At 43.0% G+C, this 24,118-nt stretch overlaps 1 protein-coding gene across 2 annotated transcripts in view; it reads left to right on the top strand.

The window, feature by feature from the left end:
- The first annotated feature begins 13,702 nt into the window (after nucleotides 1–13,702).
- Nucleotides 13,703–24,118, top strand: part of FEZ2 (fasciculation and elongation protein zeta 2) — a 36,849-nt gene continuing 26,433 nt past the window's right edge. Inside the window, exon 1 of one of the 2 annotated variants that reach the window (XM_063443632.1) lies at nucleotides 13,703–14,119. In XM_063443632.1, the coding sequence (XP_063299702.1) occupies nucleotides 13,776–14,119 (344 nt within the window). In that variant the 5' untranslated portion in view covers nucleotides 13,703–13,775. The remainder of the gene's footprint in view (nucleotides 14,120–24,118) is intronic. The other variant, XM_063443633.1, reaches the window with a different exon arrangement.

The following is a 24,118-nucleotide window of genomic DNA, read 5'->3' as shown; positions in this document are numbered from 1 at the left end:
GTGGTTTCTTGTCACTGACCCTTTTGGTTCATAGCTCATTCTTTGTGTTGGAAAAAAAAAATGCTGTGTTTAAAACATTGTCCATTGCTAGGGGTATCTGCAGAAATGCAGGATGAAGTCTGAATCATGATGCAGGGGATGCATAACAATAATTTTTGTATTCGCACTGTGAGGGGTTTTATTGCATTTTGGTAATATTTTTGGAACATATCCCTTTAAAAAAAAAAAATTAAGATTAAAACGGCATCCTTCCAACTCGCCTTTCAGGTTATCAAAAAAATGGACAAACTCCCCTGAAAAACTGGTCATACCTCAGCTGCTAAAGAATGGACTCAGTCCTGGTGCGTTTCTGCTTGTTTTTAATCCGCTCTGTTTTATAAATGTGTATAGATCAAGTCACTCTGCCAGGGAGTGCTCAGGGTTTATAGTTCACGTATGTAAGTTGCTGAAGAGTCCACTGATGCAAACAATGTATTGTTAGCACACCTCTCTGTGTCAATCCCACTTTTACAGTTTGCTTGACTTTGTCACGCACTCTCGGTCTGTCCAATTTGCTGTGATATGTTAAAGTGGAAGTCCATACTTGCATATTTACATACCAGCTTTGGACATTATCCCTTAGCTGAGAGTTGTCAGTATGCCTCTTCCACCCATAATAACTTTTAATAATTATTTTGCTAATTGTCATATTATGTTAGTTCATTCCCACCTATGATGTTATTCATTGTGTAACAAGTCATTTGTGACAATCACATATTTTTCATGCCATTAAAACGTTATAAGCTTACTTCTCTGAAACTGCTATGTTTACAGCAGGCAGGGTTAATCCTAGAGGGACCTGGCACCCAGACCACCTCATTAAGCTGAAGTGGTCTGGGTGCCTATAGTGGTCCTTTAAGGATCTTTTTTCACTATGGTGTAGGTCTTCCTCTTTTTCGGTAGGCCTCTTTTTTGTTTTTCTTTTCAAAGAACTGAGTGTGTAACAATGATTGACAAGAATCTAAATCCAGTTGCAGAATGAAGACATGTGGTTGTCTACATTTACTTTTATTTTTCACCCCTGATAAATACATATTTTTTTAAACACAAGGGCTAACTAAGCATCATATTATTCTGGGAAAAAAGTCACCTTTAAGTGTTACCTACCATATTTGCACATTGGGGTTAATAAACTAGACCGAGTTACAGAATTCCACAAGAGGGCAGTACATGACAATGCAATTATACACTATAAACTAATAATAAAGTAGACAGCATATGCTATTCAGGCTTTATTCAATAACCCTAGAAATGTGGAAAATTGACAAAAGAATTGCAAGTTGTTAGTAAAATAGCCAAATCGGAAAATGTTCCATAAGAGTTTATTTTCTAATTCAGCTGTTTTGACGTAAAAGTTGCTGAAGTTCTGTGTGTCTTTCATAGTCCCAGGTGAGTGACTGGAAGTGCAACAGTGTGTACTCTGATCACATGGAGCCGTTTCTCCTCGAACTCCAAGTGACAAAAATGGATCTCTGTGTGACGATACCAGTCCCTCGCGGCACCGTGCGATCACAGGGACGATGTGATTTATTTAAACAATCATTGATAACAGGAGTAGTCCCAGAAGATTGGAAGTTAGCGAATGTTGTACCCATTCACAAGAAAGGTAGTAGGGAGGAGTCAGGCAACTATAGGCCAGTAAGCCTTACTTCAGTAGTGGGGAAAGTGATGGAAACCATGTTAAAGGATAGAATTGTTGAACATCTAAATACACATGGATTTCAAGATCAGAGACAACATGGGTTTACTTCAGGGAGATCATGCCAAACTAATTGTATTAATTTTTTGATTGGGTAACTAAAATAATAGATCAGGGTGGTGCAGTAGACATTGCTTAACTAGATTTCAATAAGGCTTTTGACACTGTTGCACATAGAAGGCTTATCAATAAACTGCAATCTTTAAGTTTGGATACAAATATTGTTAAATGGGATAGGCAGTGGCTGAATGACAGGGGGGATATGATAGAAACATTTAAATACATAAAGGGAATCAACACAGTAAAGGAGGAGACTATATTTAAAAGAAGAAAAACTACCACAACAAGAGGACAGTCTTAAATTAGAGGGGCAAAGGTTTAAATAATATCCGGAAGTATTACTTTACTGAGAGAGTAGTGGATGCATGGAATAGCCTTCCAGCTGAAGTGGTAGAGGTTAACACAGTAAATGAGTTTAAGCATCTGTGGCATAGGCATAAGGCTATCCAGGGCCCCCATCAGGGGGTGACAACCATAATGGTTGTCACGGGCCCGGCGGCCCTGGGGGGCCCGGTCGCCCGGGCCCCACGTGTAGCGGCGGAACTGCACTTAGTGCCACCCGATGGGCCCCATATCTTCAGGGGCCCGGTCAGCGCTGCGGCCGTGGTATAGCGCGACCGGGCCCCTTTAAAAAAAAAAATGCCGCCGCAGCGCAAGTGCTGCTGGGAGGAAGTGGTCATTTCCTCCCAGCTCACTCCGCGCGGGAGGAGCGCGAGCCCGGCAATGAAGAGTCCAATCAGCCCCAGCCAGCCACCCTCCTGCAAAGACAAGGTAAGAAACAGGAGGGTGGCTGGAAAATGAGCTTTGTGTGTGTGTCTGTGTCTGTGTGTATGTCTGTCTGTCTGTGTGTATGTATGCCTAACATGGAATCACTGCTCATAAAGGAAGCGATTCGTTATTAAAGTACATATTTTGTTCAGATTTTGCACCACCTGTTATCTTCTGTACAAGAAGTTCTCATATTCAGGTCATTGCACATATCTTTGAAGTAACTGCCTATAGTGCCATTTCATCTAATATCATAGTTATAACGTAAGTCAAAAAGAAAATGTACAAAGACACACAAACATTCGTAGAAATTCAAAATAGCACTCTCAGACACATTCAAAGTTAAAGACACATTCAGACACACTGCAATAAGTATTTATTATCTAAGACCAAATCGTGTGTGGGCGTGATGGTGGTTCACCCTGACCATGTAATGGACAGAGTCCAAGAACTGAGAACTCTCTAACTTGGATCTCTGGGTCTTTGCGCCTTTGGACTGTGTGTAACATTTTAAGATGTCTAAGACAGTGTGCAGATATACTAAGAAGTGAGCCAATCAGTGCTCAAGTTCCAGGCTCCCTTACAGAGACTCGGGTGACATAATTCCATGACCTGCAGGCAACATTGAATCAGTTCAATGCTCTTATTACCCACCGGTTATTGTGAGGAGAGCCCCTGTACCTAGGTTCCAAAAACACAAGAAAGCTTGAGACCACAACATATCTTAAAGACCCATGTCATTATGTGTGTATGAATGTCAGTGTATGTATGTGTGTATGTCTGTATGTATGTCTATGCATGTATGTATGAATGTCAGTGTATGTATGTCATTATGAATGTGTGTATGTATGGATGTCAGTGTCTGTATGTATGTCTGAATGCATGTATGTCTATCTGTATGCATGTCATTATGTGTGTATGAATGTCAGTGTATGTATGTCTGCATGTCATTATGAATGTGTGTATGTCTGTCTGTCTGAATGTATGTATGTCCTTATGCATGTGTGTCTGTATGTATGTTAGTATGTGTCTGTCACTATGTACGCCTGTGTGTCTTTATATATGTGTGTGTCAGTATGTATGCCTACATGCGTATCAGTATGTGTGTGTCTGTGTCCTTTTGTATCAGTCAATGTGTTTGTGTCTGTGTGTGTATTCCTGTGGGCGGGATTTGGAGGCGGCCTCTGTGGGCAATTTTGGAGGCAGGGGCCCAGACCCTGAGCTCAGTTAGGGGCCCCAAAATTTCTGGTGGCGCCCCTGAGGCTATCCTAACTATAAGATAAGGCCAGGGGCTAATGAAAGTATTTAGAAAACTGGGCAGACTAGAGTGGTGCTTCTTGATAATGTATACACCATTGTGACATCATGGTCCTCTGTAACCAATCACAACCCAGTGTAAGCTGTATATACTTACAGGTTGTTCTTGCTTTCTTGCTCTGTTGTGACCCTTGACCTTGGCATGTCCTTGGTCACTCATCCTGTCCAGATGTTGCTCATGGTAGCATTTTAGGTCAATTTACCTGTAAGGAGTGTTAATATGTTACTATACCATAATTAACTGTTTTATTATAAGGTAGGATGCTTGGTTTAGGTAAGCTAGGGTAGCCCGAAATGTGAAAAGAGCCAAGATTAAGACTTAAAAAGAAAAGTGTTTAGGACTCCAAAGTTACAAAGCCTAAGAGAATAAGCAGAAGCTGGTGTTTCACAGAGGCAATTGTGGTAGAAGGCAGATTGGAGTCTGACAACTGGGAGAAAGGAGGCAGTTAAGCCTGAGGCCCTGAGACTTTAAAGGAAAAGGTGGACTTAAATAGACTGAGAGGACTTGATGCGGTAGATCTAATGAAGCCAAGTTGTCAGTAAAACACATCATCTCACACGATTACTGTAACGGATCGCCTGGCACCCCGACTTGGTACCTCCGTTAATGGATGCTTCTAGCGCTTCCTGAGGACTCCAAGCACTCTGGCAGACACCACAATCACCGAATCCGAGAAACCTTTAAATTCTCCCAAGCGTATGAATGCTGTAGACCATTGAATAGGAACCATACGAATAGGCTTGTACTCCTAGCAGTCAACTGGAACAGCATACAATAAATCCTTCCCCCAATAATGAGACGACACATCACTTTGAGGGTAAAACAGGAACTCTGGACTGGCTCATCCAGCCTGGCTTTTATTTCCAACTCACACATACAGGCCACACCCAGGGGGAGGCATAAAAGAACCAATGACATAGATGTTACCTCCCACACATCCCCTCCCCTTAGTGTGACACATAATCCCATTATGCATACAGTGTAAAATATACTTTTACACAACTTTCATAACTTTAAAACCATACATCACATTCACATAAAAATACATATCCACAATCAATCCATTCAGGGGAACAACATATTAAAAAATGGCATGAATCCGACCAGGGGTTCAAAAGTTACTAAAAGTATCTTTTCTTCCTTTCTGGCTGGCAGAAAAACATCCCCACAATGCACCCTGGTTTCCTCCCTTCTGCCCTGGAGTTAATTGGAGAAGTAATCCAATTACCCAGGACTAAAGGCAGACTCCATTAACCACATGGTTGCAAAACGACATAAAACACTTTAAAATACATAAAGTCACATTTACACATAACACACAGACATTTCACCTATCCCCAGATAGCTGGGATCTGCACGCACAAAACTACCGAATAGCGCGCAGATCCTACTCCCACAGTACAATTGCCATGGAGCTAAAGTCTTTCCCATAGTCTTTCATTATATGAATAGGCTCCATGGTATGGCTATCTGGGGTATCACATTCCCATAAAGTCTGGTCCATAGTCCAAAGGCAAGAGGCGGGCAATCAGCCCCCTCCAAGGACACGTGGCGAGGTCGGTTTCGCCACACTTCTCCCCTTTTCCAAACAGACTAACAGGGTATCGGACCTCCTGCCGGTCAGTGCCCTGGTTAGTCCAGCAACCCACCCACAAAGCAGGAACAGCAGTACAGCTTACCCACAATAACTGGTTACTACACCTGAGTAGAGGAGAACTTTGTCCATGCCCAGGTGCCTCACCACGGCTGTGCTGGGGGCTGGTAGACTGCCTTGGTGGGTTGCTGAGTGGGCAGAGACCAGCGGTACTCTGCCCGGATGCCAGCACTACCACGGGAGTAGTCGGGTTGAAGCCTGGTTGTTGGAGACCGACTGTCTCCCCTTTAAATACACCGCTCTGCTGCTGGAGACCGACTGTCTCCCCTTGAGTTACACCGCTCTGCTGCTGGAGACCGACTGTCTCCCCTTTTGCTAAACAGCCCTGTCGTGGGGGGGCAGGACCGACCGTCCCTACCCCCTGTGCTGGAAGTGCAGAGACCACTGTCCCATCTGCACAGGTGTGGGGCTTACAGTCTCCCCCTGGCACATTAAGCTGCCGCTGGGGAGAGGTGGTAACCAGCTCCTCTCCCATTAGAACACTCTGCCGCTGGGGAATGGAGACTGGGCTCTCTATTCCCTGTACATTAATGATCCGCCGCTGGGGAGAGGTGGTAACAATCTCCTCTCCCATACATACTTCCCGTCTCTGCGGAGGGAGACCGACTGTCTCTCCTCCCAGCACAGAGTCCTGCTGTGGGGGAAAGGGGGCTGGGCTCTCCATTCCCTGCTGGATACTCTGCCGCTGGGGAATGGAGACTGGGCTCCCAATTCTCAACAAATCACACTGCCGCTGGGGAGGGAGGACGGCCCCTTCAGCTCCCTGTAACTTGGGCGCAGAGACCACGGTCCCATCTGCGCTGGTGTGGGGCTTACTGTCTCCCCTTGGTGTGCTAAGCTGCCGCTGGGGAGAGGGGGTAACAAACACCTCTCCCTTACACACTTTCTGCCGCTGGGGAGCAGGGCTGACCCTCTGTACTCCCTGTAGGCAGGGCGCAGAGACCACGGTCCCATCTGCGCTGGTGAGGGGCTTACTGTCTCCCCTTGGTGAGCTGCGCTGCCGCTGGGGAGAGGGAATAACCAACTCCTCTCCCTTACACACCTTCAGCCGCTGGGGAGAGGGGATAACAGGCTCCTCTCCCTGCACCGTAGACTGCAGCTGGGGAGCAAGAACGGCACCTTCAGCTCCCTGTAACGCACACTGCCGCTGGGGATCTGGGCCGACTGCCCAGCATCCCTGTAGGGCCGGTAGAGAGACCGCAGTCCCATCTCCACCTGCCATCTGTGGGTCTTCCCAGGACCAATCCGTGAGGCCCCTCAACATTTGTGAGTAAGGGCCACCTGCTTCCCCACCTGGCAACTCTGGCTGCTGCTGGGGATCTGGGCCGGCTGCCCAGCATCGCGGTGGGCCCGGTGGAGAGACCTTGGTCCCATCTCTACCTGCCTGTTGTGGTTCCTCACAGGACCAGTCTATGAGGACCCCCACTTCGGGTTCCTCCCGCCGCCTCAGGGAAAGACGGCTAACCTCCTCGGATGCAGCCTCTACTCGGCTGCTGTAACGCTCCTGCTGCTGAGCATACTTCCTCTCTTTTGCCAACCGGAATTCTCGGTCCAGCCTTGTGTTTCGCTCAGCCATGACCTGGTTCCAGATCACCCGGCGTGTCTCCATGGGTATATCATCCCCATACTCGGCCACTCGCTGCCTCACCTCGGCCAGCCAATCATCTCCAGAGCCAGAACCTTCCATACTTGTCTGCTCCCAGGGGCGCTGCACGACTGCTAGCGTTGCCCTCAATTTGTAATCCAAACGAACTGTGTCTCCGAGCTGCTTTACCTCGCACTAGGACGCCATCCCACCGCTGCCACCAATGTAACGGATCACCTGGCACCCCGACTTGGTACCTCCGTTAATGGATGCTTCTAGCGCTTCCTGAGGACTCCAAGCACTCTGGCAGACACCACAATCACCGAATCCGAGAAACCTTTAAATTCTCCCAAGCGTATGAATGCTGTAGACCATTGAATAGGAACCATACGAATAGGCTTGTACTCCTAGCAGTCAACTGGAACAGCATACAATAAATCCTTCCCCCAATAATGAGACGACACATCACTTTGAGGGTAAAACAGGAACTCTGGACTGGCTCATCCAGCCTGGCTTTTATTACACTAATCCACATACAGGCCACACCCAGGGGGAGGCATAAAAGAACCAATGACATAGATGTTACCTCCCACACATCCCCTCCCCTTAGTGTGACACATAATCCCATTATGCATACAGTGTAAAATATACTTTTACACAACTTTCATAACTTTAAAACCATACATCACATTCACATAAAAATACATATCCACAATCAATCCATTCAGGGGAACAACATATTAAAAAATGGCATGAATCCGACCAGGGGTTCAAAAGTTACTAAAAGTATCTTTTCTTCCTTTCTGGCTGGCAGAAAAACATCCCCACAATGCACCCTGGTTTCCTCCCTTCTGCCCTGGAGTTAATTGGAGAAGTAATCCAATTACCCAGGACTAAAGGCAGACTCCATTAACCACATGGTTGCAAAACGACATAAAACACTTTAAAATACATAAAGTCACATTTACACATAACACACAGACATTTCACCTATCCCCAGATAGCTGGGATCTGCACGCACAAAACTACCGAATAGCGCGCAGATCCTACTCCCACAGTACAATTGCCATGGAGCTAAAGTCTTTCCCATAGTCTTTCATTATATGAATAGGCTCCATGGTATGGCTATCTGGGGTATCACATTCCCATAAAGTCTGGTCCATAGTCCAAAGGCAAGAGGCGGGCAATCAGCCCCCTCCAAGGACACGTGGCGAGGTCGGTTTCGCCACAATTACGTCATTACAAAGAAAGGACATTAGCCCAGTCTCCCAGAAGAGATAGTGGTCACATGAATAGTCCAAGAAGCTAGAAGCCATTGTCTGGACAGTGCAGGATTGCTGCATTGGAAAATGGAAGTATGAAGAGGGGGGCTGGCTGCATATATTGCTGTCTTTATTTTAATCCTTTTTGAGTTTTATGCAGAATAAAGTTTTGCTGCAAGTTTTCCATTGGTTCCCTGACGTTCACCATCAGTCACAGCTATATGCTTGGATTCCCCAGAGTGGTTTGGAGTGATTCAGGTTAGAGCCATCTTCTCTGCTCTCCATGTGTGCGTGTTTTATTTTTGCATACTCAAATTACTATATACCTTGCAGTATTGCACTATTTTGTATTCTTGTTTTATTTTTCATGTGACATTGAATGGTATCATAAGCATACACATGTATACAGGGAGTGCAGAATTATTAGGCAAATGAGTATTTTGACCACATCATCCTCTTTATGCATGTTGTCTTACTCCAAGCTGTATAGGCTCGAAAGCCTACTACCAATTAAGCATATTAGGTGATGTGCATCTCTGTAATGAGAAGGGGTGTGGTCTAATGACATCAACACCCTATATGAGGTGTGCATAATTATTAGGCAACTTCCTTTCCTTTGGCAAAATGGGTCAAAAGAAGGACTTGACAGGCTCAGAAAAGTCAAAAATAGTGAGATATCTTGCAGAGGGATGCAGCACTCTTAAAATTGCAAAGCTTCTGAAGCGTGATCATCGAACAATCAAGCGTTTCATTCAAAATAGTCAACAGGGTTGCAAGAAGCGTGTGGAGAAACCAAGGCGCAAAATAACTGCCCATGAACTGAGAAAAGTCAAGCGTGCAGCTGCCAAGATGCCACTTGCCACCAGTTTGGCCATATTTCAGAGCTGCAACATCACTGGAGTGCCCAAAAGCACAAGGTGTGCAATACTCAGAGACATGGCCAAGGTAAGAAAGGCTGAAAGACGACCACCACTGAACAAGACACACAAGCTGAAACGTCAAGACTGGGCCAAGAAATATCTCAAGACTGATTTTTCTAAAGTTTTATGGACTGATGAAATGAGAGTGAGTCTTGATGGGCCAGATGGATGGGCCCGTGCCTGGATTGGTAAAGGGCAGAGAGCTCCAGTCCGACTCAGACGCCAGCAAGGTGGAGGTGGAGTACTGGTTTGTGCTGGTATCATCAAAGATGAGCTTGTGGGGCCTTTTCGGGTTGAGGATGGAGTCAAGCTCAACTCCCAGTCCTACTGCCAGTTTCTGGAAGACACCTTCTTCAAGCAGTGGTACAGGAAGAAGTCTGCATCCTTCAAGAAAAACATGATTTTCATGCAGAAAATCTAATGACATGGCCTCCTTGTTCACCTGATCTGAACCCCATTGAGAACCTGTGGTCCATCATCAAATGTGAGATTTACAAGGAGGGAAAACAGTACACCTCTCTGAACAGTGTCTGTGAGGCTGTGGTTGCTGCTGCACGCAATGTTGATGGTGAACAGATCAAAACACTGACAGAATCCATGGATGGCAGGCTTTTGAGTGTCCTTGCAAAGAAAGGTGGCTATATTGGTCACTGATTTGTTTTTGTTATGTTTTTGAATGTCAGAAATGTATATTTGTGAATGTTGAGATGTTATATTGGTTTCACTGGTAAAAATAAATAATTGAATTGGGTATATATTTGTTTTTTGTTAAGTTGCCTAATAATTATGCACAGTAATAGTCACCTGCACACACAGATATCCCCCTAAAATAGCTAAAACTAAAAACAAACTAAAAACTACTTCCAAAAATATTCAGCTTTGATATTAATGAGTTTTTTGGGTTCATTGAGAACATGGTTGTTGTTCAATAATAAAATTAATCCTCAAAAATACAACTTGCCTAATAATTCTGCACTCCCTGTATACTGTAAGTGCTTCCTTTTTCTTTTATGCACTAAAAGCACTTTTTGCACTTATGTAGCACTGTTACATATTAGCACTATTTTTGCACTTTTTTGGGGGCTGATAACCAGTGGTATTGCATTTTTTTTATTGGATATGCACATTTAATACTTTGCACTTTGGTATACACTCATAAGGAATTTTGTTTTAAAGATATAGCACACCTTAATTATTGTAATTTTGAAATGTGGCATAAGAGTGCATAAGAATTCAGGTATTTGGTAACTATAATACACCAGCCATCATAGGAATGATAGATTATATTGTCATGAACAACAGAAGAAAAAAAATGGAGAGTAAGCGCTAATTAACAGATGGGCAGCAACCCTAAAAGGGAGATCCTTCCAAACCCTTCGGAAACAAAGATAGTGAGAAAAATAGAGGTAAGTGTGTCAATTTCTATAACAAAATATAATGAGCGGTGAAAATCTCAACACATAAAATAAGTTTTAAAAAAATACAAATATCAGTAAAAAAAAAAGTCCAATAAAAAGGATCTTACTCAGATATAGAGTAAGGTGCTTAAACAGGAGTAATATCCTCAGTGTCTTTTTCCAGATGAATCCACTCATATGAAATACAAAAACCAGATAAAAAGAAACAATAGTGCAATATGAATGGTTCAATATGTATATAGATAGAATAAACGGGAATAAACTCACATTTAGTAGAGCTATAGCTAGCTCTAATGTGAAGGGCTTACAGCGGTATAATCCCCGCTTATGGGATATGCTGTGGGTTTCTTCCATCTGGAGAATGGTCCACACTCAGGAAAGAGGGTAAAAAGAGACTAATAGTGCTCACTGAATAAAAACAAAAGTATATATAATAACTAAAATAGTACTCACAAGCAAAAAAACTGGCTAACTGCTCCTAACAGCGCTAGGTAACAGCGCTAGTGGTATGATCCCCACCTCGGATTTATTGGAATGCAGGATAATAAAAATGCCAGGTAAAAATCAAGTGTATAAAAAAGATAGTTGGCACCAAGGAAGTGACCAAAAAATATTTATTATAATACACAATTTAAAAATCCACAAACGTGTTTCGCCTCAGGGCTTTATCAAAATGGAATAATCCATTTATATCATATCATACATTTATATCATACATTCTGATATTACATGAAATACAGTATCTCACAAAATTGAGTATACCCTTCACATTTTTGTAAATATTTTATTATATCTTTTCATGTGTCAACACTGAAGAAATGACACACTGCTACAATGTAAAGTAGTAAGTGTACAGCCTGTATAACAGTGTAAATTTGCTGTCCCCTCAAAATAACTCAACACATTAATGACAACAAAAAGTGAGTACACCCCTAAGTACGAAATATTGGTCCCAATTAGCCATTTTCCCTCCCCGGTGTCATGTGACTCATTAGTGTTACAAGGTCTCAGGTGTGAATGGGGAGCAGGTGTGTTAAATTTGGTGTTATCGCTCTCACACTCTCTCATACTGGTCACTAGAAGTTCAACATGGCACCTCATGGCAAAGAACTCTCTGAGGATCTGAATATAGAATTGTTGCTCTACATAAAGATGGCCTAGGCCAGGGGTCCTCAAACTCCAGCCCCCCAGATGTTGCTGAACTACAACTCCCATGATTCTCTGGCTATGTATGTAATTCAAAGAATCATGGGAGCTGTAGTTCAGCAACATTTGGGGGGGGCGGAGTTTGAGGACCCCTGGCCTAGGCTATAAGAAGATTGCCAAGACCCTGAAACTGAGCTGCAGCACGGTGGGCATGACCATACAACAGTTTCACAGGACAGGTTCCACTCAGAACAGACCTTGCCATGGTCAACCAAAGAAGTTGAGTACACGTGCTCAGCGTCATATCCAGAGGTTGTCTTTGGGAAATAGACCAGTTTTTGCATCTTTTCCTAAATTGTGTTCCAAGCAGTTGTATACTGCAAACACAGATTAAAAGGAATCCATGTTTAAAATGGAATGAGGCAAAAATTTGATTCTTTGTGAAACTAATTTGCAAATGCCCACCCAGAATCCTTTGCGATTGTAACATCGCTGCAGATTTAGGATTTCTGTGGGAAAAGCAAGTCTTATGGCTTGACTGGTGTGCAGATTTTTGTTTAACATTGTATTAACTATATATATATATATATACTACATAGCAAATAACTTATGGGGCTGGCATAGATTTTTTTCCAGGGCTGCTTCGTATCCCCAGTCTGGCCCTGGTAGCAGAGTGTCAGTTCTTCAGTGTTGACACATGAAAACATATAAAAATATTTACAAAAATGTGAGGGTGTACTTGCTTTTGTGAGATACTGTAAATACGTATTTAGTAAATACATAGTTATATACATAATGTATATTTTATTAGTTTTTTTCCAACAAAGATTACAACTTGCCAGGCATTAAATAGGCCTACATTTTGTATAATATAGAAATGTTACAGCATATAAATTGTTAGTGTTACAATCCTGTCCCAGCCTGTCACTATTTACTGTCACAATAATGTTTGTCAATGTAAAGTTATATCCTTGATACAGTATCAGCCCTGTCATTATTATCCATGTAGCAATGACTATAATTCCAGCATTGCCCATAATCCACGTGACCAGAAGTCCTTCTGCTGTCAATCTCCTAAAAAGAGACATGTGTCCACTAAGTTCAGCCTTTCTCATACCTGCTTTTGCTGTTGAGCCAAAAAAAAGGCAAAAAGCTAATTTTGAAGAGCTTCCATTTTTGCAACAAACTAACAAAACATTCCTACTTGACTCCAGAATGGCAGTCGGATATCTCAATTATATCCCTGAATATAATTTTTTTGCAAGTATTTATCCAATTGCTGTTTAAGCATCTGAATAGACTGATAAAACCACCTCTTCAGGCAGAGAATTCCACGTCCTTATTGTTCTTACCGTAAAAAAAAACAAAACTTTTACTTTGCCGTTGACTAAATCTCCTTTCTTGCAGTCTAAATGCGTCTATGCCAGGGGTTCACAAACCAGTCCTCAAGGCACCCCTACCAGTCCAGGATTTAGGGATTACTTAGTTGTGTCTAAGGTGTTTTTTTTTTTTTTTTTTTTTCAAAAAACACCTTAGACACAACTAAGTAATCCCTAAATCCTGGCCTAGTAGAAGGGCCTTGAGGACAGGTTTGGGAACCCCTGGTCTAAGCTATAAGCTCTGTCGGTGCCATATACCGGGGCGGAGCTTCACATCCCCGGCAGAGCGAGCTCTATGGATAGCATGGGATGAATGAGGACTGTTTACGCAGTGACATTTCTTGCCAGAAACAAAGATGGCCGCCGCCTTGCCGTGACCCCGCCCCCTCTCCCTCCCCATCTCCCATCCTGCAGGATACAGCCCTCAGTTTTCACCAGCCCGGTCCCCTGTTTACTGCCGCAGTAGGAACCTGTCTCAGCTGCCCCGGAGAGTCTCGGGACCGCCTGCCCGCAGTGGTTATAGTGTCATGGCGGCCCCGCTCGCCCAGTTTGATGAGGACTGGCAGGACTTTTACGAGTTCAGAGCCCCGGCTCCTCCGGCCGCCTCCTCCGGGGACAAGAACCGGCTGGACAAGGTGAACTCCAACTCGGCCGGCTCGGGGGGCTCGGCGGGCGGGGGGGCCCTGGAGGAGCTGGCCGAGCTGGATAACGGCTTCTCGGTGGAGATCATGGGGGGCTTCCAGTCCATGGAGGATCTGGTCAATGACTTCGACGACAAGCTGACTGCCTGCTTCCGCAACTACAGCGCCGACACCGGCAACATCGCCCCGGTCCGGCCCATCACCGAGGACGGCATCATGAAGGACGACGAGTGAGTATCCCTGCACCGACTGGGTTAATGGCATCCTGTCACTCACTGCGGACCAGGGGGTGGACAGCTACCACTGCAGCACCACGGCTGGGCACACTGAGGGGGCTGGCTGGGCACACTGGGGGGGCTGGCTGGGCACACTGGGGATATACTGAGATACTGTGTGTGTGTGTGTGTTTGTATAATGTTAGTGCCACAGATATACAGTATGTGTATGCAGTGTGTGTGTACAGTGTGAGTGCCACCACTAATTTCTGTAAATGCAGTGTTTGTGTCACCTCTAGTGTGTGTTAGTGCCACCTCTAGTGTGTGTGTTAGTGCCGCCTCTAGTTTGTGTGTTAGTGCCGCCTCTAGTTTGTGTGTTAGTGCCGCCTCTAGTTTGTGTGTTAGTGCCGCCTCTAGTTTGTGTGTTAGTGCCGCCTCTAGTTTGTGTGTTAGTGCCGCCTCTAGTTTGTGTGTTAGTGCCGCCTCTAGTTTGTGTGTTAGTGCCGCCACTAGTTTGTGTGTTAGTGCCGCCACTAGTTTGTGTGTTAGTGCCGCCACTAGTTTGTGTGTTAGTGCCGCCACTAGTTTGTGTGTTAGTGCCGCCACTAGTTTGTGTGTTAGTGCCGCCACTAGTTTGTGTGTTAGTGCCGCCACTAGTGTGTGTGTTAGTGCCGCCACTAGTGTGTGTGTTAGTGCCGCCACTAGTGTGTGTGTGTGTGTATACTTAGTATTTGAGGATTACACTACTAGTGCCACACCTGCTGTGTGTGAGTTTACACAACTAGTGTGTACAAGCACTTAGCCAAAGTATCCACAATTAATTTCGAGTTGAGCGTGTTTATACAAGAACCTAGTGAGTACAAAACTCTGTTTTGCATTGTTTAACAACTAGGCTCTGTGTGTACACATCTAGTTTTAATGGTGATTGTCACAAACATAAAGCTAGTGGTTGTTCATAACGTGTTGACACGGAGTGTCTGAGCTACAGTGTACACAACTCTTATTTACAATTTTCCCACAAACTGTATATTTACAGTGTCATTGTGTGTATGCACTCATTGACACTGTTACACAAGTATTTTATTTATGTGACTAATGGTGTGCATTCATTTCGTATGTAATTGCCGATATTGTGGCTTCAGATAATTTTTTAAAACTTCTATTTGGAATTTGTGTGTGATCAGTACTGCTATGACAAAGGAGTGTGTATGTAAGGTGTTCTGTACAGATCAACATTTTCATTTGCATTTGATGAGTAAAAATGTTGCTGTGACAAGAAGAAATTCACCATTAGAGAATAGGCTTTTTCAGCTTGCAGTGTTGAGTAATTTAAAAGCCTGTATGGTAGTTTAGTACAATAAAGAATATTCACCGATTTATTTAAACTATATACTATTTCTTATTCTAGGATTTGTTTTTTTTTTTTTACCAGCCACATTCAAATAATCTCATTGGAACATTTCCCTCACACAATGCAGTGGGCATTATCTAATATGTTCAATTTGTAAATGGGAAATGGCAGTGCCAGAATGTAAATCGGCAGGTAATTGCTGATGTAACGAGTATTGAGAGCCAGGGTAATTTCCTTATTTCAGCTTAAACTATTGTGCGTAGATTTGTATGTTAATTTATTGTTACCATGCTTCTTTTAGGTAATGTTTGTAGAAACTGTATTCATGTTAATCTCTATGCCAGTTTAACTATTTCCTTCCAGTGACTGTTTTGCGGCTGTGGGGAGCCTCGTGGTTCTGTTGTAACTCTGTCTTTGAGTGGGTTAAAACATTAACAACTAAAGAGCAGAGTAGAGCATTGCATGGCATTGTCTCTTCTGTCTAACAATGGACACAAATTCCTGAAGTTTGATTATTCGGTAGAGTGATAATAGGATTTCTGTGACAATAATTGCTATTGAGTGATGACACAGACTATCAATCCATGATGGTCTCCTACAACAAGCCTAGCTGTCTAAGCAGCACAGTAATAAGTGGCGGTAATGTCTAGAATATTAAAGGACCACTCTAGGCACCCAGACCACTTCAGCTTAATGAAGTGGTCTGGGTGCCAGGTCCAGCTAGGGTTAACCCATTTTTTTTTTATAAATATAGCAGTTTCAGAGTAACTGCTATGTTTATAAATTGGTTAAGCCTTCCCCCTAATCCTCAAGTGGCTGTCTCACTGACAGCCGCTAGAGGCGCTTGCGTGATTCTCACTGTGAAAATCACAGTGAGAGCACGCAAGCGTCCATAGGAAAGCATTGTAAATGCTTTCCTATGCGACCGGCTGAATGCGCGCGCAGCTCTTGCCGCGTGTGCGCATTCAGCCGACGGGGCGGAGAGGAGGAGGAGAGCTCCCCGCCCAGCGCTGGAAAAAGGTAAGTTTTAACCCTTTTCCCCTTTCCAGAGCCGGGCGGGATGGGGTCCCTGAGGGCGGGGGCACCCTCAGGGCACTCTAGTGCCAGGAAAACGAGTATGTTTTCCTGGCACTAGAGTGGTCCTTTAAGGTGGTGGTTTTGGGGTTTTTTTTTTTTCTCTGAAAGAAAACATTGCCTGTATGGTTTAATTGTAATTTAGCCGAGACACACTCGTCACTGCAACCCACTTCTTCTCCAGTGAAGTCAACTAGACTAATAAATATGTCCAATCAGAAGCATGCAGTACATGGCATTTGTACAGCAATCAGTGCAGTCTGACAAAGTATGGTGGAGCAGGCCTGGCACCTACAGGGTTAAAGGAATGATTCAAAAGTTAAAACAGAGTTTCAATTTTTTAATATTGGAGTGTTCCTTTAAACGTGTGACAAGACTATCTGCATTGATGTGTGCATATAGAAGATCAAACCAAAATACAGACATGTTACATTTATGAGAAATATGTATTTAATTAAATTTTTCTTCTGTCTTTACTCCGCTTTAATGCTGACTTTATTAAACTTGTTTTAAATTTTGTGCATGAGGTCACATTGATTGTTTCATTTTTATATTGGTTTCAGGATGCATTCAGAAATCCTGTGTTGTTTATAACATAAAGTGACACAATAAATGTACTGCAATAGGGTAATTCTTCTTCTTTTTTTTTTTTTTTTTCAATGTTCATTATAGTATTATTATTATTGCAATTTATATAGCGCCAACAGATTCCGTAGCGCTTTACAATATTATGAGAAGGGATTTAACTATAAATAGGACAATTACAAATAAACTTACAGGAACAATAGGTTGAAGAGGACCCTGCTCGATCGAGCTTACATTCTATAGGAGGTGGGGTGTAAAACACATTAGGACAGGAATTTGGAATCAAATCAGGTGGACTGCCCTTTAGGAGAGGGCAAGAGACAGGTATGTGAGGTAAGGGTTAGTCTTGGAGGCCATGGGTTTTAAGGCACTTCTTAAAAGATGCAAGACTAGGGGAGAGTCTGATGGCGGTAGGCAGGCTATTCCATAGGAAGGGAGCCGCCCGCGAGAAGTCCTGCAAGCGCGAGTTGGCCGTACGAGTGCGGACAACGGACAAGAGGTGGTCACGGGCAGAGCGGAGAGACCGAGAAGGGACATATCTATGGATCTGTGAGGAGATATAAGAGGGGCTAGAGTTGTTCAGTGCTTTATAGGTGTGAGTTAGTACCTTGAATTGACTCCTATAGCATACAGGAAGCCAATGTAAGGACTCATTATAGTATTAGGATGTGTGTGCATAGATGCACAGATGGTTTGTCCAATATGTAAACAAATTATATAAATAATGGAGGGGCGGCTAAGGACTAGGCTGTATAAGTCCCAAATCTTCTACTAGAATATGTTTGCTGGGCAGACTTAGACCTGACAGGTAGAAGGGAATTTGGAAAGTGGATATTCATCGAGAATGCAATCGGAAGGGTGCACAGATGTGGTAGATGATATACTTGAATGGGATGTAAATTTATATGGGATAAGCCTTATTAATGTGTAGAGTGAGGAGGTAACTAATAGGGAAGGGGGCTCGTTGTTGGGAGCAACAGGACTGAGCGTGATGAAAAGTGGATTTGTGGAGTTAAAATAAATGGTATTAAGATTGCTATGTTGTTGGTGTAGCAAACACCCCAATATTGGATGTTAAAGAATGAATAGTAAGAGAAATAAAGAAGGAACTGGCATGGGGACAAATGTAGAGTTGGTGTGGCCCTAGGGGAAAAAGTGAATGATTCCCATAAAACTAGATAGCCTAAAGGTGGTCTGGTTTGCAGCAACATGTTATATTCAGTAGCTTGACATACAGTTAATAAAAGGTGATGAGGCATTAAATCCCGAACCTTATACTGACTGTTACAGATTCCCTGTCACTGGATTAAAAAGCTTTCTGTTCCATTCGCCTGTCTGTTCAGTAGATTGCATTCCCCTCCTATTCGAACATTGTCCCATTCGACTACCGAACAGCCGCATGAACCAGGGACCACCCGGGAGCTTGTTAACACCTATTAACACCTTGGAACGGTTCTCACCGCAGTGTTCTAATTGTTTGTCTGGGTGGCTGCAATTCCTATGGACAACCACAAGGTGGCGGAAACTCCCGAACACCGCTGAACTTCTATCATCGTCTGCATTCGGTTCTATACCATTTAGAAGAGCACTGTTCGGTAGAATCGTTCGTCTGGATGAGGGGAACAAGCTCCAGGGTAAGAACATTGACTATGATCGGTAATTTGTTCGTTTTTAAACTACTGAACTAGACCGACCGCAAGCCCTGATTCTCTGGAACTGGTTTGGGCATGGGACCATGGGTGCGTTGGTCAAATAAATGACTTCAAGGAAATTCCTGAACTGATCTGGGTGATTTTTGGATATGTTAGTCCCGATCTGGGTGACCAGAAGGGGATGTAACAATTGTGAGGTTTTATGCAATTTTGGGGGTTTTATAAAAATGTGTTTTTGTGTCTGGAGATAATTGAGTTAATTCAGTACTTGACTCAATTATCTCCCAGATACAGAGGAGGGATTGACCTATATTGTGTGGGAGTGCCCTGGATCTGAGAGCCAATGTGATTGTGTATTTGTTTCTACTGAGGTTTACTCTCAGGTCCAAGGGTAGTGCCCCTTGCATGGGAACTACCATTAAACGAGTTCCTGCTTACCCTCAACACAGAGCCTTGTCTCGTGATTGAGGGAACCGCTATACCTACTATAATCCCTGCTCCTGGGATTGTTCTTTGGATTGCTATAATCACCAGCTCTTGTAAGGGCTACACTGCTATACTCTCTTGGAGGAGAGGCCTTCCCACTGGGAGCTGGATCCAGGAGTTTGCTCCAGGGTGGGAAGGGACGGCAAGACGCCAGCCAAGCTGTGGCGGCTAAGGGGCTTCAGTGCATATGGTGTCCGGTGCGGTGCTCGTGGTACTCTGCGGCAGCTAGGAAGCTGTGATTGGCGGAGGTACCCAGTCGGGGTAACAGGCAGTCCGTTACACTGACATTGTTATAAATCTTATTTATCCAGAGGCAAAGTTTACTGCTACAGTGTTACGCAACTTTGAACCCACACCCTCACTCCTCCACTAATAAATGCGTTTGCTTCTTGTGATTTTTAAGGGACACCACAGGTGAGTGTTATTTGTATAAAGAGTGCTTTAAAAAAATGCATACATATTTGGTTTAGGAATTTGTTGTATTCCATGCTTTCTAATTCTTGGGGTCTGTGGTTTCTCTAGAGTGCTGTGACTAAGCCAATCATGATTCTCCCTTAACTTTTTTTGACGGTGCTGTGCTTATCCCCTAGCAGTGTCACAACGTGGTTTTCTGGAAATAGTTCACTTGTTAGATTTCTGCTAAAGAAAGTGAACAGCTGAACAACAGCTCCCTGAATCCGTTGTTGTGCGACATCTTTGAATAATACAGATGTATTAGTGGACCAGAAAAAGGAATGGTAGGAGCAGAAAGGGTGTGCTTATGGAGCAAAACAAATTTTTATTATTAAAAAATAAATTCAAGAATTATATCAAAAAACAACCATACTCTTACTGCTCAAGGAACATTATAGCATTAGGAATGCAAATGTGCATTCTTAATGCTATAGTGCCCTAGTTACCATTCAGATTACCAGAACCCCTTTGCAAAGGTTAAAAAAAGATGAGTTTACTTGCCTTTTCTCCCTCGTAATGAAATCGATGTTCTCACCCAATCCAATGCTTTTCTTATTGGGATGCTAGTGCACATGCTTGGCAATGTGCCATGCTGTGCCAATCAGATGGTCTAAGACCTGTCAGGATATTTATATCGGCAGACATTTTGTGCTATGATAGAAATTAAAGTCCGCATCATTCATTAGGGCCTGCGAGCCCAAATGCAAATACTTTATGTTGTTGTTTCAAGGGACCTGCGAGTCCCACCCCACCCCTTTTTTTTTCTTTTCTTGTTGAAAAATACATTGCAAATACATTAATAAAAATCATATTTACAAAAAAAAGAAATGACAGAATAGCCACCAGGAAAAGTTAACTCTTTCCTGGATAAGAAAGTTTAGTGGGGCGAGACTGCCCTCTATAGACCAAATACTTAAATTGCTATCTGGAAGGTGGTAACCACACCTCCAGTTTTCTACTGGTCTATCACCTAGTGACGAACAGAGAATTTTTCCCTTTAAAAAGTTAAGACAAAGGGAAGAGAGGGGCGAAGTCAAAGAGTCGGAGCTGAAGTGAGTTGGAGTTTGGGTTTCAGATTCGGCCATGCAGAGAAATCCATGACAGATATCCACTCCAGGGCACTCAGAATTTCTTACACACCAATCACACATCCATTCAGTTCCTGAGACTACCTACTCATCTGATGAGAATGTCTACTCCACTGGTAATTATACTGGTTTCATTTAATTAAAATTTTCTTATAGCATGATATATGACTGGATAAATCACGATCAGATTTCGATATTTAGAAATCTTAGTTACTAAAGAATATATAGTTATAGCATCCCATTCTGCAGGTGGGAAAAGAATAATTATATATGAATGTGGTTACGATCACATGTTAGTGATATTTATCCAGGTGTATTGATTTGCTCTAAAATAAGATAAAATATCTGTTTAGGCAAGTTAAAATTCTGCTTATAGAACATGGTAGATTACTCTTATTTGATGGTTCCAGGAAATGACTTATGAGCTGGTTTAAATTTTATATTTTTTAAAATTACATGAAATAGGATAATATATGCCTAGAAGGATCTAGCCAGCATTGAAAGGGTTATTCTAACTGTTGGCTAAAGTTTTATGGCCTTACACTGCAAGCTGTGTGAAAGAAAGCTTTTCTGTCTGTGTAAGTTTCACTTTCGTTCTCTGTGAAGCCTGTCATGAAGCTTGTCTTGACAGCTAATGTTGTAGATTCTATACTGTGTCAGCCATTGGAATGTATTGCCATTTGTATTGCATACTCATGTTATACTGAATATTCATTGATTATTATCACACATGTTACATATTATTATTTAAATTGATCAAAGCCCTCTGCTTCCATCCCAGTCGCGCCAGGTCATCGGCCACCAGCCTAGCCTCCTCTGTCTGCCATTTAGGATTTAAATCACTTTTGTTTCTGTCCATGCAGCCCTGGCTGTGACTCACAGCATCTTCAATCAGATGTTAACTTACTTTAGAAGTCTTTCTCCTGCTTTGTAAATTGAGCTTTAATCGCACAGGGTTTAGCAAGCTATTAACAGAGCATGAGATAAGAAATTCTAAATTAAGCAGAATGTGCAATAAAGTTCAAACATTTGGTCTCTCTTTACAGGAAGAGTTTAGGAAGGCTGTGCATGTTATTTGCAAGGAGGTGTGACTAGAGTTGATTTAACTCAAAGAATTAAGCAATGAGACTCCAGAGGCATGATCTATACACCAAAACTGCTTCATGAAGCTGAAGTGGTTTTGGTGTCTGTAGTGTCATTTTAGTTTAGATATATTTCAGCATTTCTTTTAATAAACAGTATTTTCTTCTAGTTCTCTCATTTCTATCATTCAGAAAGTAATGAAGTGGTCAGACTGCGGAGCGTTGAGCCAAATACCTCGGTTGTAAATCTCTTGTCATGTACTCTTGCAAATTGCTTCTTACAGTGACCTTCCTGTGATAACTGTTTGACAATATGCTCATTTATGGAATGTATGGCTTGTTCTATGATAGAAGGAAGCTTTAAATCACATGGTATCGGAAATGATGCTGTAACTATTTCTGGCACTAAATATATTGTTTTTATAATTGTGTTTATTGTCTTGGGCTGCTGCTTTTGAATTTGATTATTTATTTTCTGGTTAAGATTTTATTAAGTGTGTATGATAAGAAGGCATTGCTTAGGTCCTACGACTAATTTATTGAACATTTTGTGTAAGGTATCTAAGCTAGTTTATAACAGTGGCATCATTATAAGCCTTTATAAAAGTCTGGTTTTTGTATCAGTGTGAGTTTATCTGGAATTATAAAATCTTTTTTATGCATTTCCATCCACTGCTTGTTCTGTTCAGTAGATATATCCCCAAAGAAAAATGTGCATGTCATTTATTTGTGGGTAACAAAAACGTAGCTTACAATAATTGCAGATCTAGTCACTGCAGCTACTGCTACTGCTGACTTTGTCGAAATTATCACTTTTGTATGATTTTTTTTTTTTTTTTTTTTTTTTTCAATTCTTTATTTTTGGTGCGTGTTAATCTTTACACAACCACGTCCGGCCCCAACAGCCAGGACGGGTACCGTAACTGTCATGCAGGGTAACAAGGTTTGGTAATGAGTTAGTGAACAAGACATCTTAGTAAACATTCGCACATTTTGTTTTTACATGAGAGTACTAGTAGGTTTTGTTGTAGCATTGTGTTAAGTCATGAGTATGTGGATGAGGGAAGCGTGTGGGTAACCAAGGTATTTGTGGAGATGACCTGAGGCTTGTTTCGGTTACTCTAGTAGGTGAGTACCCCTAACCAAGGGGGCATCGGGGGGGGGGGGGTTGTACACCTCTCGTGGGTGTATCTAGTGTGTGTATGTATGCGAGACGGGTCTGAGGCTGCCTTTCCCCGTGTCTGTTTAGTATGTATACCGGTTAGCGGTAATGAATATATCGTATGTATATGCGAGGTGCTTCTGATACTGCCCATCTCTGGGCCTGTTAGTATGTAGAACGGGTATGAGTGGGGTAACCAGTAAGGTAAGAGAAATCTGAACAGAGTTTAGTATAACGCATAATATAAACCAATATTCTTGGAGGTCTGTTAAAGTTCGTTCCTCGATGTGGGATAGTTGCGCCCTTTTCTTGATCAGTCAGGTAGGAGGTGCGGTTCTTGGTACGAATGGGGTCGTTGATTCAGGGTTCCAGGTGTGTTCGACTTGGGAAGCAGAGGTTGCGGCTTGTGTTTCGGCGAGGCCCAGTGTGTAGAGCATTGCAGGTGCCTCCGATTCAGTTGTGAGCTTGTGGGTCGTCCCGTTGTGTGTTATTAGTAGGGATCTTGGTGTGCCCCATCTGTATGTTACCCCCGCGGAGCGCAGGCGGCCGGTGAGTGACTGCAGCGATTTACGCCATTGAAGTGTAGATTTAGTGAGGTCCTGGTAGAGGGTTAGGTGCGATCCTTCAAATGGTAACGGGGTTTTACCCCTCACTGCTGCCATGATCTGGCCCTTATCATGTGGTGTATTGCATCGGAGGATGACGTCACCAGTGATTAGGGCTGCAGTCTATACAGTCCATTGATAGTGAATTTTTTGGCCTGCGCTGGCGGTAACAGTGAAGCAATCAGTCTTCTTGTGTAGTGAGGCAGTTCCTCTGCGTCGATCTCAGGGGGTACCCCACGGATTTTTAGGTTATTGCGGCAATGTCTATCTTCTTATGCCGTCATTTGAATTGACATTGCCTGTTGTGTAGTTTTTAACTGGACCATTGCGGTTTTCAGTTCAGCTACTTCATTTTGAAGTTTCCCAATGTCCCCTTCAGTGTGGGTTGTCCTGTCACTGAGCTGCTGCATATTAGATTTTAAGGAGGTCATGTCTGCAGTTAAGAGCCCCTGTATTTCCAGCAGGGTATTTTGCAT

Source organism: Pelobates fuscus, chromosome 2, assembly GCF_036172605.1.
Source record: "Pelobates fuscus isolate aPelFus1 chromosome 2, aPelFus1.pri, whole genome shotgun sequence".
Classification (NCBI taxonomy): domain Eukaryota; kingdom Metazoa; phylum Chordata; class Amphibia; order Anura; family Pelobatidae; genus Pelobates; species Pelobates fuscus.
The sequence above is the reverse complement of the archived record's forward strand: the minus strand, read 5'-3'. Positions and strand labels throughout refer to the sequence as shown.